We start from the raw sequence: 16,109 nt of genomic DNA, 5'->3' as shown, positions 1-16,109 counted from the left end.
CCATAGGGCCGCGCGGCCAGATGGGGCCCGCGCCGCCCTATGGTGTGGCCCCTGTCACGCCCTCCGACTCTGCCCTTCCGCCTACTTATAGCCTTCGTCGCGAAAACCCCTCGTACCGAGAGCCACGATACGGAAAACCTTCCGCAGACGCCGCCGCCGCCAATCCCATCTCTGGGGATTCGGGAGATCGCCTCCGGCACCTCCGCCGGAGAGGGGAATCATCTCCCGGAGGACTCTTCATCACCATGATCGCCTCCGGATTGATGTGTGAGTAGTTCACCCCTGGACTATGGGTCCATAGCAGTAGCTAGATGGTTGTCTTCTCCTCATTGTGCTATCATGTTAGATCTTGTGAGCTGCCTATCATGATCAAGATCATCTATTTGTAATGCTACATGTTGTGTTTGTTGGGATCCGATGAATATGGAATACTATGTCAAGTTGATTATCAATCTATCATATATGTGTTGTTTATGTTCTTGCATGCTCTCCGTTGCTAGTAGAGGCTCTGGCCAAGTTGATACTTGTAACTCCAAGAGGGAGTATTTATGCTCGATAGTGGGTTCATGCCTCCATTGAATCTGGGACAGTGACTGAAAGTTCTAAGGTTGTGGATGTGCTGTTGCCACTAGGGATAAAACATCAATGCTTTGTCTAAGGATATTTGTGTTGATTACATTACGCACCATACTTAATGCAATTGTCTGTTGTTTGCAACTTAATACCGGAAGGGGTGCGGATGCTAACCCGAAGGTGGACTTTTTAGGCATAGATGCATGCTGGATAGCGGTCTATGTACTTTGTCGTAATGCCCTGATTAAATCTCATAGTAGTCATCGTGATATGTATGTGCATTGTTATGCCCTCTCTATTTGTCAATTGCCCAACCGTAATTTGTTCACCCAACATGCTATTTATCTTATTGGAGAGACACCACTAGTGAACTGTGGACCCCGGTCCATTCTTTTACATCCGAAATACAATCTACTGCAATACTCTGTTCTTTATTGTTCTTCGCAAACAAACATCATCTTCCACACTATACATTTAATCCTTTGTTTACAAGCAAGCCGGTGAGATTGACAACCTCACTCGTTACGTTGGGGCAAAGTACTTTGATTGTGTTGTGCAGGTTCCACGTTGGCGCCGGAATCCCCGGTGTTGCGCCGCACTACACTCCGTCACCAACGACCTTCACGTGATCCTTGACTCCTACTGGTTCGATAACCTTGGTTTCTTACCGAGGGAAAACTTGCTGCTGTACGCATCACACCTTTTTCTTGGGGTTCCCAACGGACGTGTGCTTCACGCGTATCAAGCTAGATTTCTGGCGCCGTTGCCGGGGAGATCAAGACACGCTGCAAGGGGAGTCTCCCACATCCAATCTCTTTACTTTGTTTTTGTCTTGCTTTACTTTATTTTATTTACTGCTTTGTTTGCTTTCTATATCAAAAATACAAAAAAATTAGTTACTTGATTTACTTTATTTACTTGTCTTGTTTGCGTTCTCTATATTAAAAACACAAAAAATTAGTTACTTGCATTTACTTTATTTAGTTTGCTTTATTTACTACCGCTAAAATGGGTACTCCTGAGAATACTAAGTTGTGTGACTTCACTAGCACAAATAATAATGATTTCCTATGCACACCTATTGCTCCACCTGCTACTACAGCAGAATTTTATGAAATTAAACCTGCTTTACTAAATCTTGTTATGAGAGAGCAATTTTCTCGGTGTTAGTTCTCGATGATGTCTGCTGCCCATCTTAATAATTTTGTTGAACTTTGTGAAATGCAAAAGTATAAGGATGTAGATGGTGACATTATAAAATTGAAATTGTTTCCTTTCTCCTTAAGAGGAAGAGCTAAAGATTGGTTGCTATCTTTGCCTAAGAATAGTATTGATTCATGGACTAAATGTAAGGATGCTTTCATTGGTAGATATTATCCTCCCGCTAAAATTATATCTTTGAGAAGTAGCATAATGAATTTTAAGCAATTGGATAATGAGCATGTTGCTCAAGCATGGGAAAGAATGAAATCTTTGGTCAAGAATTGCCCTACCCATGGACTGACTACTTGGATGATCATCCAAACCTTTTATGCAGGATTGAATTTTTCTTCGCGGAACCTATTGGATTCAGCTGCTGGAGGTACTTTTATGTCCATCACTCTAGGCGCCGCAACAAAGCTTCTTGATGATATGATGATCAATTACTCCGAATGGCACACGGAAAGGGCTCCACAAGGTAAGAAGGTAAATTCTCGTTGAAGAAACCTCCTCCTTGAGTGATAAGATTGATGCTATTATGTCTATGCTTGTGAATGGTAGATCTAATGTTGATCCTAATAATGTTCCTTTAGCTTCATTGGTTGCTCAAGAAGAGCATGTTGATGTGAACTTCATTAAAAGTAATAATTTCAACAACAATGCTTATAGGAATAATTCTGGTAACAACTATAGGCCATATCCTTCTAATAATGGTAATGGTTATGGTAATTCTTATGGGAATTCTTACAACAATAATAGGAGTGTACCCCCTGGTCTTGAAGCCATGCTTAAAGAATTTATTAGTACACAAACTCGCTTTTAACAAATCTGTTGAAGAAAAGCTTGATAAAATTGATGTTCTTGCTTCTAAGGTTGATAGTCTTGCCTCCGATGTTGATCTTTTAAAATTGAAAGTTATGCCTAAAGAAGATAAAGATATGAAGTCATTTTCTACAGCAAACGCCATCCAAGTTCGAATTAATGAGAATATTAGATTGATGGCCGAATTGCATGCTAGGTGGGAAAGAGAAGAAAAACTAGCTAAAGAGAATAATGTAGCTAAAGTTTGGACTATTACCACCACTAGTAATGTTGATGCTTCACATGTTGCTAAACCTCCTACTATCAATGATAAAATAATTGGTGTTGGCAATGTTTCTACTCCTAGTGCAAAGCGTGCAAAATTGCCTGAAACTGCTGAAACTGCTTGTGATAAAACTGCTGAAATTTTTCAAAATATTGGGGACAATGATCCCATTGCTGTAAATGATAATGGTTTAGATTTTGATGATTGTCATATCTCTGAAGTTATTAAGTTCTTACAAAAACTTTCTAGAAGTCCTAATGCTAGTGCTATAAATTAGGCCTTTACAAAACATATTACAAATGCTCTCATAAAAGCTAGAGAGGAGAAACTAAAACTTGAAACTTATATTCCTAGGAAGTTAGAAGATGGTTGGGAGCCCATCATTAAGATGAAGGTCAATGATTTTGATTGTAATGCTTTATGTGATCTTGGTGCAAGTATTTCGTTATGCCTAAGAAAATCTATGATATGCTTGACTTGCCACCATTGAAAAATTGTTATTTGGATGTTAATCTTGCCGATAATGCTATAAAGAAACCCTTGGGGAGGATTGATAATGTTCGCATTATGGTTAACAATAACCTTGTCCCCGTTGATTTTGTTGTCTTGGATATTGAATGCAATGCATCTTGTCCCATTATTTTGGGAAGACCTTTTCTTCGAACTGTTGGTGTTATCATTGATATGAAGGAAGGGAATATTAAGTATCAATTTCCTCTCAAGAAAGGTATGGCACACTTCCCTAGAAAGAGAATGAAGTTACCTTATGATTCTATTATTTGAACAAATTATGATATTGATGCTTCATCTCTTGATAATACTTGATTCACACTTTCTGCGCCTAGCTGAAAGGCGTTAAAGAAAAGCGCTTATGGGAGACAACCCATTATTTTACTTCTGCACTTTTATTTTATATTTGAGTCTTGGAAGTTGTTACTACCGTAGCAACCTCTCCTTATCTTTATTTTATTGCATTGTTGTGCCAAGTAAAGTCTTTGATAGTAGGGTTGATACTAGATTTGGATTACTCGCGCAGTAAACAGATTTCTTACTCGTCACGAAATTGAGCAGCCCCGTCTCGTAGGTAACTCAGAAAAATATACCAATTTACGTAGCGACTTTCATTCAATTTGAGCTTTTTCATCTGAGCAAGTTAAGTGCCCTGAGAAAATTCGTCTTTACGGATCTGTTCTGTTTTGACAGATTCTCGCCTTTTATTTCGCATTGCCTCGTTTTGCTATGTTTGATGGATTTCTTTGTTCCATTAACTTTCAGTAGCTTTGTGCAATGTCCGGAAGTGTTAAGAATAATTATGTCACCTCTGAATATGTGAATTTTTGATTATGCACTAACCCTCTAATGAGTTTGTTTTGAGTTTGGTGTGGAGGAAGTTTTCAAGGGTCAAGAGAGGAGGATGATACAATATGATCAAGAAGAGTGAAAAGTCTAAGCTTGGGGATGCCCCCGTGGTTCATCCCTGCATATTTTAAGAAGACTCAAGCATCTAAGCTTGGGTATGCCCAAGGCATCCCTTCTTCATCAACAACTTATCAGGTCGCCTCTAGTGAAACTATATTTTTATTCCATCACATCTTATGTGCTTTACTTGGAGCGTCTGTATGTTTTTTGTTTTTGTTTTTGTTTGAATAAAATAGGATCCTAACATTCTTTGTTTGGGAGAGAGACACGCTCCGCTGTTGCATATGAACACATGTGTTCTTAGCTTTACTTTTAATGTTCATGGCGAAGGTTGAAACTACTTCGTTCATTATTATTATGGTTGGAAATAGAAAATGCTCCATGTGGTAATTGGTATAATATCTTGAATAATTTGATACTTGGCAATTGTTGTGCTCATATAGATCATGTTTAAGCTCTTGCATCATGTACTTTGCACCTATTAATGAAGAACTACATAGAGCTTGTTAAAATTTGGTTTGCATGATTGGTCTCTCTAGAGTCTAGATATTTTCTCGGTGAGGTGTTTGAACAACAAGGAAGACAGTGTAGAGTCTTATAATGCTTGCAATATGTTCTTATGTAAGTCTTGTTGTACCGGTTTATACTTGAGTTTGCTTCAAACAACCTTGCTAGCCTAAGCCTTGTATTGAGAGGAATTCTTCTCGTGCATCCAAATCCTTGAGCCAAAAACTATGCCATTTGTGTCCACCATACCTACCTACTACATGGTATTTCTCTGCCATTCCAAAGTAAATTACTTGAGTGCTACCTTTAAAATTCTATTCTTTGTCTTTGCAATATATGGCTCATGGGAAAATAGCCTTAAAAACTATTGTGGTGAAGAATATGTAGCTTATGTATCTTATTTCTTATAAGTTGCTTGTTGAGCGGTAACCATGTTTCTGGGGACGCCACCAACTATTACACCTTTGTTGAATATCATGTGAGTTGCTATGCATGTTCGTCTTGTCTGAAGTAAGGGTGATTTATCATGATCAAATGGTTTGAGTATGCATATTGTTAGAGAAGAACATTGGGCCGCTAACTAAAACCATGAATCATGGTGGAAGTTTCAGTTTGGACGTCAATCCTCAATCTCTTATGAGAATATTATCTGTTGTTGAATGCTTATGCATTAAAGAGGAGTCCATTACCTCGTTGTCTATGTTGTCCCGATATGGATGTCTAAGTTGAGAATAATCAAAAGCGAGAAATCCAATGCGAACTTTCTCCTTGGACTTTTGTACGAAGCGACATAGAGGTACCCCTTTGTGACACTTGGTTCAAACATATGTTATGCAATGATAATCCATGTAAATCCAAGCTAATTAGGACAAGGTGCGAGCACTATTGGTAATCTATGCATGAGGCTTGCAACTTATAGGATGTCTTATACATAACACATATGATTTATTACTACCGTTGACAAAATTGTTTCTATGTTTTCAAAATGAAAAGCTCTTGCACAAAAATAGTAATCCATGCTTCCCTTTGCAAAGGGCCTATCTTTTACTTTATGTTGAGTCAGTTTACCTACTTCTTTCTATCTTAGAAGCAAACACTTGTGTCAATCGTGTGCATTAATTCCTACATATTTGCTTATTTGCATTCATCATATTACTTTGTGTTGACAACTATCCATGAGATAAACATGTTGAAGTTGAAAGCAAGCTCGCTGAAACTTATATCTTCCTTTGTGTTGCTTCAAAGCTTTCTACTAAGAATTTATTGCTTTATGAGTTAACTCTTATGCAAGTCTTATTGATGCTTGTCTTGAAAGTACTATTCATGAAAAGTCTTTGCTATATGATTCAGTTGTTTAATCATTGTCTTTACCATTGCTTCGAATCACTTCATTCATCTCATATGCTCTACAATAGTATTGATCAACATTATGATAGCATGTCACTTCAGAAATTATCCTTGTTATCGATTACCTACTCGAGGGCGAGTAGGAACTAAGCTTGGGGATGCTTGATACGTCTCAAACGTATCTATAATTTCTTATGTTCCATGTTACTTTTATGATGATACTCACATGTTTTATACACACTTTACATCATTTATATGCATTTTCCGGCACTAACCTATTGACGAGATGCCGAAGAGCCAGTTGCCGTTTTCTGCTGTTTTTGGTTTCAGAAAATCCTACAAAGGAAATATTCTCGAATTGGACGAAATCAACGCCCAGGGTCTTATTTTTTCACGGAGCTTCCAGAAGACCGAAGGGGATACGAAGTGGGGCCACGAGGGCCCGTACCCATAGGGCGGCGCGGCCAGCATGGGGACCGCGCCGACCTATGGTGTGGGGCCCCTGCACCGCCTCCGACTCTGCCCTTCCGCCTACTTATAGCCTTCGTCGCGAAAACCCCTGTACCGAGAGCCACGATACGGAAAACCTTCCAGAGACGCCGCCGCCGCCTATCCCATCTCGGGGGATTCGGGAGATCGCCTCCGGCACCCCGCCGGAAGGGGAATCATCTCCCGGAGGACTCTTCATCACCATGATCCTCCGGATTGATGTGTGAGTAGTTCACCCCTGGACTATGGGTCCATAGCAGTAGCTAGATGGTTGTCTTCTCCTCATTGTGCTATCATGTTAGATCTTGTGAGCTGCCTATCATGATCAAGATCATCTATTTGTAATGCTACATGTTGTGTTTGTTGGGATCCAATGAATATGGAATACTATGTCAAGTTGATTATCAATCTATCATATATGTGTTGTTTATGTTCTTGCATGCTCTCCGTTGCTAGTAGAGGCTCCGGCCAAGTTGATACTTGTAACTCCAAGAGGGAGTATTTATGCTCGATAGTGGGTTCATGCCTCCATTGAATCTGGGACAAGTGATGGAAAATTCTAAGGTTGTGGATGTGCTGTTGCCACTAGGGATAAAACATCAATGCTTTGTCTAAGAATATTTGTGTTGATTACATTACGCACCATACTTAATGCAATTGTCTGTTGTTTGCAACTTAGTACTGGAAGGGGTGCGGATGCTAACCTGAAGGTGGACTTTTTAGGCATAGATGCATGTTGGATAGCGGTCTATGTACTTTGTCGTAATGCCCTGATTAAATCTCATAGTAGTCATCGTGATATGTATGTGCATTGTTATGCCCTCTCTATTGATCAATTGCTCAACTGTAATTTGTTCACCCAACATGCTATTTATCTTATTGGAGAGACACCACTAGTGAACTGTGGACCCCGGTCCATTCTTTTACATCTGAAATACAATCTAGTGCAATACTTCTTCTTTACTGTTCTTCGCAAACAAACATCATCTTCCACACTATATATTTAATCCTTTGTTTACAGCAAGCCGGTGAGATTGACAACCTCACTGTTACGTTGGGGCAAAGTACTTTGATTTTGTTGTGCAGGTTCCACGTTGGCGCCGGAATCCCTGGTGTTGCGCCGCACTACACTCCGTCACCAACGACCTTCACGTGATCCTTGACTCCTACTGGTTCGATAACCTTGGTTTCTTACTGAGGGAAACTTGCTGATATACGCATCACATCTTCCACTTGGGGTTCCCAACGGACGTGTGCTTCACGCGTATCACTAACATGCAACAATGAAAAACTGAAGGGGACTTTCATGTCGATTAGGAATTATCACTGGCTGGTAAGTAGGGCTGCTAGCGGCATACTATGCGGCCGGATTCGGAAACCATTTGTGTAAATTGTATAGAGTAAAAATTACGGATGGCACCCGCAGTGGGGTATGGATACGGGTAGAGCTATCCAGACCCATACATGTCACCTTCAAACTTACCTGTTATATGTACCTGCACTTGTAACAGATATAACTTTTTCGCATACCCATCACCTAGCAGGGTAAATAGGTACACGCGGGTAAAACTAAGAGCACCTCCAGCCGTCTCCCCGATGAGGCCCCCGGCACCCCTTTTTCTCATTCAGATGGCGTTATTCGGTCCAGTCGTACCACCAGTTCCTCGTTTTCTCCCGAAAAAGGGCCTAAATCCATCCGGAGAGCCCAGGCCATGCCCGGCCTCCCGGGGTGCGCTCGGGGAGTCCGGACGAGAGAAAAACAGAGATGGGCCTGCTCTATCGGCGAGAAAACACGCGAATCCCACCACTTTCTAGTCGCAAAATTTGTCAAATACGCCGAGTTTATTTGTGAAAATAAAGCCAAATACGCCGAACTGTGAGTTTATTTGTGACAATAAAGCCAAATATGTCGATCGTCGGGCACCTAGCTGGGGAACAGCTGGAAGTTTGACGCTCTCCACGCCAAACTTTCATTCAATCCGGCGGTACTTCACCCCGGATTTGACCGTGGGAGCGCCAACGGCTGGAGGTGCTCTAATACCCGCACTTACAACATATCAAATTGGTCAAAAACTATGATAGGAGATGAATTAATCCTAAATAGAGGTCTAATCCTCACTAACCTACCAAAGACTGTGAGACCGGGAAAGTGTGAGTTTCAGGCTAGCAACCTGAAGCCGTGATTAGGGGGGAAATTGAGTAGTTTAGAATTTTACGATGACTCGCTTATAAAATGTGTTGGGTAAATGGATGCCCGGGTATGAGTTAGCGGGCATGGGCAGCCTGGCCCGGATGGTCTGACCCGACCTGGCCCAAAAATCATGGGGCGGGCTTGCATGCCATGCCGGGTTTGGGCCAGATATTGAAGCCCGAACATCGGGCCGGGTCGGGCTTGGAGAGAAGATGATTTCGGACCGGGATTTCGTCTTTTCGGGCCTGGTTTATAAGCCCGAAGGTCAGGCTTAGGCCGCGCTCAGGCCTAGGAATTTAGGTTTGGGCTTTTTTGCGCCTGGCCTGAAACCCGACCCGGCCCGAGAAATGCCCAGGTGTAACCTGTACTACCCGATGGATATTATATTTCACTATTTACAAATCAGTGGGTAATATTTTGTCCGATAGTCGTACTTTTATTGAATTTTTACCCAGCGGGCACGCGGGTTATGGATACCCATTGGCATCCCTAGTTAGGATCCGAGGCCTCTAGTAGTTTGAACTAGGCATTGCCTTTTAAGGGATATGCAGGGCCTCGCTTTTGCAACCCTACTGGCTAGTGCTGCGATCGCGCTTCGACCGTAGAGAATGGAACGAACCCATGGGCTCACACACGATGCCAACCTTTTTGTCAGCCGAGGCCGGAAGGAGTCATCGTTCATTGAACTCGGCGGACCTACTATTTTCGCAATGTTTATGTTGCATATATTTTTACGACAATTCCGGTAAAATATTTATTAATTCAATACATAACTGTACAATTAGTATTGTAAACGATAATTTTATTGTCTTTTAGGTTCTTTGTACTACTAGTCAAATAATTACCAATAGAGCAGTGGCTATTTCGAAAAAATCTAATTAAAATATTAACTTAAAAATTTGCATAAGTTACCACACAAATAGGTCAAATACACCAAACCATTAGTCTGAAATATGCATAAAAGTTAACCTGAAAAAAGTATGCATAAAAGATACATACAATAATATTGTTTGACTTGTCTTGTCTACACCTTCTTAAGGACATGCAAGTTCCAACAATATTTTCGTTATTCACTTTAAAGAAATTATCTAGTTCAATACACGCGACTAGACAATCATCTAAAAGACTATCGTCCATCTTATTTGTTAACTTTATTCACTAAAGTCATTTCAGAAAACACACTTTAAAGACCAGTCACCGCCACTTGTAGAACTAATACCAATTTGAAAAACAAGTAAACATATCATATACTTTATGCATCTTTGTTTTAACAAGCTTAACTGACAGGTCAACAAGATTCTCCCGACCTTGGAAGCAATCATTTCGTCTCATGTCATCAATGTATTTATCAAGTTGTATGTCTAGATTAAGAAAATAAATGCTCTTGGTATTATTTGGGTGGAACTCAGCTAGTCCGTGCACCTTATGTGCATCAAATGAAGCAAATGAGTTTGAAGGGCTAAAGGACGACATACAAGAAAGTAATTCCATATTAACCTCATCAAACTGGTTATCAGGCTCTTGACTAATTTTATCAATGACACATATTTATGCCTCTCTTCGTAAGTGTTCAACTTTTTTTTTGTTTCGGGCTTGAGCATACATTGTTGATTCTCCATAAGGCACATAATTATATTACCATCCATAGAAAGAACTTAAACACTATATTTATAAAAAAAACATAGTGACCATCTCAGAAAATTGAACCCAACCATTAGACCTCAATTGTTGTATTTTGTCATTTGCCCCATTAGCAAGTGAGATTGCGTTAATTCAAGGAAAACAAACTCAAATGCACCAAGCACATAATGTATTTTTGTTCAATCGTCCTTACATGAGGTATCATCTCCATGATCGAAGAGTACGCCATGAATTGTGGAAACATAACAACGATGTTATATTCAATTTGGAAAGAGAGCCGCATCGAGTGTTACTAGGCCTAAGAAACCCATCTCTTGATTTAATCCAATCCCAGTTTCAAGTTCATGACAATGAAGTTATTTATTTCTTGATAATCTCAAGCATAGAATTTTGAAGCATGTGATGCCACTTACAGAAGAATTCCAACATTATTCAGTAAAAACGATAGTTGATAAAAAAACTCACACTTAGTATTTCCCTTAGAAACGACAATAAGAACTAGATGGAGTCGATGTGCATAACAACGGGCATAATAAGCAACATGTGACTCTTGCATGATTAATGTTTTTGGTCTTTTAATATCTCATTTCATGTTGCTAGCCTCATCATAACCTTGACCATGAGTTTGATTCATAGTCAAGCCATGACTAACAAGTAAAACTTCACTTGCATCCTGAAGTGATAAAAATATAGTCTCGTCAACATGAACAATTACAATAAAGAGCTCTAATGGCTTTCCTAGTCGATCAACATACCACAAACAAAGAGCTAGTTTTTTTTATGTAATATATAGTAGACTCATCATCTAATATTGTGTCGATCTCGTCAACAAGTTCTTCAATTATTTTCGATGTAGTTTCTATGTCACAACATTGAATAATATCCTTTTGTATTTTGGTCTAGTTAATTAAGATGCTTTCAAAACATAAGTATGCACTTTTTCACCATTTTCTGCAAGAAACTCCAAAACTTTAAGGAAGCCATTTGTTGCTAGACACTTCATTTTAATCACGAGCACATAACGACAATCCTCGTGTAGAAGAAACCTTGGTAGAATACATGATTGTCTCTATAATTTTTCGGATTTTTTAAAACTTCAAAGGTTACATTTGAATTTTGAAAGAAGAAAAAAATCCCAGGACGGACCTAGCTCGGCTCCATTTGGGGTTTCCGATATTTTGTATTTCCCCTGTCCTGAGTTCTTGACCTTCCGCACTCGATTCCCCGTTGCCGCCCGCCGCCGCCTGCCGCCGCCCGCACTTCCCCATTGCCGCCGGCCCACTTCTCCGCGGCTCCACAGTCTGTCTGTCAGTCCTCTCCTCCCCCGTCCTTCAGCTCCTAGACGCCGCTGCTCGCATACTCTCGAGCCACGAGAACTTTGCGCTCGCGGACGCCGGCCGTCGCTTCCCCTCGACGCCTAGGTCGCCGCTGGTCACCTCATCTCTGACCTCGACGATCCGGCACGCGCGGACGTCGGCAGTCGCTCCCCCCTCGGCTCCAAGGTCGCGCGCCTACCTCCCTTCGTCACCGCAAGCTGCTTAAGCTGGAGCTGCAGATCTGCCGCACATGGACGCCGGCAGTCCAAAGACACCAAGCAAAAAATAAACCAGCAAAAGGTGTCGTTCCCGCTGTGTGGCACAGCTACCGCCATCTCTGTTCCTCCCGGCGATCGATCGCCGCTGCGATGCAGCGCTGGCTTCCGGCCCTGCTCCGTCGCGCGGCGGGCGCCAATGGAGACGGAGCCCCCGCCCGCCGGTGGCTCTCGTCCTCATCCTCCCGCCTCTTTAATGGCACCCAGGAGCAGGTAACCATCCTCCATCCTCATCCAAATCCCCGTTCCGTCACCGCAGCTACTGACTACTGGCTGACCCACGATTTCGAGTTCCGGGAGGGGAAAACCTGTTGTATACTGAAGTAGTATCATTTACTAGTACTGTACCAGTATTTGGAGAAACAAAAACTATTACTCCGTAATACTCTTTTTCCACGAAAGCGAAATCTTAGATTGCCAAGAAACTGTTTTCTGTGTGCAAGGGTTGGTTTGATTACCCAAACAAGATTTATTATGTTACGGAGACAGCTTTATTTATTTGAAGACAGTATATTTTCTACTCTATTACACAGTTGAACGTTTAATTTGCTGTCTTGCTTTGCTTATGATTTAATGCAGGATCATAAGGTAGACGCGTATCCCCAAGTTATAAATTAAAGAGAAAATCTCCAATTTAGTTTATGAAGTTGCCCCTGATATGCTCTTTAGTCATGAACTTGCAAATCGTCAATTTTGGGTTAACAAGTTGCTCCGCCCGAGCGTTTTGATCATTCCATCACGGCCACTGTTTGTTTGCTGACGTGGCTATTTTTTTTGCAAATTGCCCCCTAAAACATCAAACCGAGGACTAGAAAATCAGAAAAAACAAAATTTTAGGAGCTAATTTGCAAAAAAAAAAACAATTGGCATATCAACAAACTAACAGTCAACATGGAAGAGTGACCAAAACACTCGCGTGGGGCAACTTCGTGACCCAAAATTCACGATTTGCAAGTTCATGACCAAAACACACATCCGAGACAACTTCACAGAACAAATTAGGGTTTTTTCTCTAAATTAAATAACGTAATACAGGGTATATATTTTGAAATATATATCATTTAAAATTTGAGATGTTCTACTTTTTATTGATATAATTTTTGGGTTTGTAAAATTCTTGTTATGTTGGTTGTGTTATGTTGGTCAATTGGGTTCTTATAATCCCGAACGACTCTGTTAGGGATTATAAGACCCCCTACAAATTTTAGTTCAACTTTAATTATAAAGTTAACATAGAAAATATAAATTTTACATTACATAAATTATGTCGTTAAATTCACATTTGAAAGAATTTTTCCAACGGTATTATTATTGTGCTAAAAATAAATTATATTTATTAGTTAATTTATAGTTGAAGTTGGGTTTAAATTTTGAGGAGGTTTAAATTGGGAGGTAGTAATGTAATTGCGTGTAGGTATGGAGTTATACAACATGCAAAGCTGTCGGAGTGAATACAAATTCACGATTGGCAAGTTCATGACCAAAACACACATTCGGGGCAACTTCATAGAATAAATTAGGATTTTTTATCTAAATTAAATAACATAATACAGGGTATATATTTTGAAATATATATCATTTAAAATTTGAGATGTTCTACTTTTTTATGATATAATTTTTGGGTTTGTAAAATTCTTGTTATTTTGGTTGTGTTATGTTGGTCAAATTGGGTTCTTATAATCCCGAACGGCTCTTTTAGGGATTATAACACCCCCTCCAAATTTTAGTCCAACTTTAATTATAAAGTGAACATAGAAAATCTAAATTTTACATTACATAAATTATATCGTTAAATTCACATTTGAAAGAATTTTTCCAACGGTGTAATTATTGTGATAAATAAATTATATTTTGAGGAGGCTTTATGATCTTTAAGGGAGGTGGTAATGTAGTTGCGTGTATACAACGTGCAAAGCTGTCGGAGTGAATACAAAATTAACGCATCGAACTGTTCTTTCTGATTTGCTTCTTAATTTTCTGTGTTGAGTGCTTCTGACTTTTTCGAAATGTCAAATATGGTTGTTGGCTAGTTGATGATTATTTTGGCGTTTGCCACGCGATAGCTGTCAGTGTGTTAGTTGGCGTTTGGTGAGAAGATTCGCCCTCGTGTTTCCGGGTACCGATCACGACCTATACCTTGGGTGCGAACTGACTACAACATTTCCCAACAAACGCTAACGACCACTATTCTTGTGAGGAGTCCAGAAGATCGACACCAAGCTGCGCGTCATGGGGTTGCCCGTGGACGACTCGGAGGCACCGCGGCCACACGTCGTGGAGGACTGCCGCGGCGTGCTGCAGCTGCTGAGCGACGGGACCATCGTCCGGTCCTCGGCCGCGGCCTACACGGTGGAGGACCGCGACGACGGGCGCGTCGAGTGGAGGGACGCCGTGTACGACTCAGCCCGTGGCCTCGGCGTGCGCATGTACAGGCCGCGCCTGCGAGAAGGGAAGGGGCGGCGGCTGCCTGTGCTGGCCTACTTCCACGGCGGCGGCTTCTGCATCGGCAGCTACGCCTGGCCCGGCTCCCACGCCTGCTGCCTCCGCTTCGCCGACGAGCTTCCCGCCGTCGTGCTCTCCTTCGACTACAGCCTCGCGCCGGAGCACCGCATCCCGGCAGCCCAGGAGGACGCCGCCACCGCCCTTCTCTGGCTCCGCGACCGGCTAGTCGACGATGCTGATGACGGCGACGACGTCCACGCCTGGCTCGCCGACTCCGGGGCCGATCCAGGAAGGCTGTTCGTGTCCGGCGACTCCGCCGGCGGTAACATGACGCACCACGTGGCCACGCGGTTCAAGGCGGAGGGGCTCAGCCCGGCCAGGATATCCGGGTACGTCCTGCTCATCCCGGCGTTCGACTCCAAGACGCCGACCCAATCCGAGCTGCTCTCTGCGGGCACCGCGGTCCTGAGCCGCGAGGTTGCCGAGCGGTACAGCCGGCTCGCTCTGCCGGTCGGCGCTAACAAGGACCACCCGATGCTGAACCCGATCGGGCCGGACAGCCCGGGCCTGGAAGCCGTCGGCGGCCGCATGCTCGTCGTTGTCGGCGGCGACGACATGCTCAAGGACAACCAGGTGCGGTACGTGGAGCAGATGAAGGCTGTGGGTAACGACGTGGAGCTCGTCGTGTTCGCCGGCAAGGAGCACGGCTTCTTCTCGAGGAACCCGTGGTCGGAGACGGGTACCGAGGTCGTCCGAGCCGTCGGGCGGTTCATGCACAGAGACGCTGCCGATTCTCATGATATTAATTAATGTGTTGTACTAATATTATTGTAATGTAATCTCGGCCAGGACCATGAGTGGCAGTCTGGCAGATCGAGCGGGCCGAGGATTGCAGGCGCCAGGCAACCACCCAGATCTGGAGAAATGCAGAGCCAGCTGGAACGCGTTTTGTTCTTTCAAACTTTAGCGGATATATCGTCATTTCTGGGCGATTTACACAGAAATAACACTTTGTTGCAACTATAGCATATACTGATCCTGCGGTCAAACTATTTCACCCATGTAACCCTTTTGTGTGTCGCCCCTCACGCCGGCGCCACACCTCACTGTGTGGCGCCCGTGCCTGCGGCGCCACTCTCCCAGCCGACATGGTGCCCTCGACGCTGAGCTGTGCACCGATCCGACGTGGCAGGATGTGTGGCGCCGCTCCCAGCGGCGCCACACATGCACTTATAATTGCCCAAAACATACTGTAAGACAATTCGTCTAGGACTTAACCGTTTTGGCGAGGATGTTTGTGTGGCGCCGATGCCGCGGCGCCGCGCAAACAGCTCTCGCCAAAGCGGCTAAGGACCAAGCGTCCGAGCCCCTGGATGTTTTCGACATATAATTAACATATGTGGCGCCGACGCCGTGGGCGCCACATAGTGAGGTGTGCCGCCGGCGTGAGGGGCGCCACACGTTGACTTGTGTTAAAAACATGAAAATTCTTGCCTTATTTAAACAGTTTTCAACACAACAATAGCAATTTCATACACATAGAACATGCACATAGCACACATCATAGCTAGGTCCGGCGCTGAGGCAGTGCAACCGGTGCGACAGCACCGGGCCCCCGATCG

At 42.8% G+C, this 16,109-nt stretch overlaps 1 protein-coding gene across 1 annotated transcript; it reads left to right on the top strand.

Moving 5' to 3' along the window:
• Window positions 1–14,274: 14,274 nt before the first annotated feature.
• LOC124672420 (probable carboxylesterase 15) lies at window positions 14,275–15,476 on the top strand. Its single transcript, XM_047208647.1, has one exon. The coding sequence runs from the start codon at window positions 14,275–14,277 to the stop codon at window positions 15,295–15,297; it is 1,023 nt and encodes a 340-aa protein (XP_047064603.1). The 3' UTR covers window positions 15,298–15,476.
• Window positions 15,477–16,109: the final 633 nt, after the last annotated feature.

This window comes from Lolium rigidum, chromosome 7 (assembly GCF_022539505.1).
Source record: "Lolium rigidum isolate FL_2022 chromosome 7, APGP_CSIRO_Lrig_0.1, whole genome shotgun sequence".
Lineage (NCBI taxonomy): Eukaryota > Viridiplantae > Streptophyta > Magnoliopsida > Poales > Poaceae > Lolium > Lolium rigidum.
This window is presented reverse-complemented; position numbering and strand designations above follow the sequence as displayed.

Coding starts and splice junctions, on each gene's coding strand:
- LOC124672420 (XM_047208647.1), top strand. CDS start 14,275: ATGGGGTTGCCCGTGGACGACTCGGAGGCACCGCGGCCACACGTCGTG.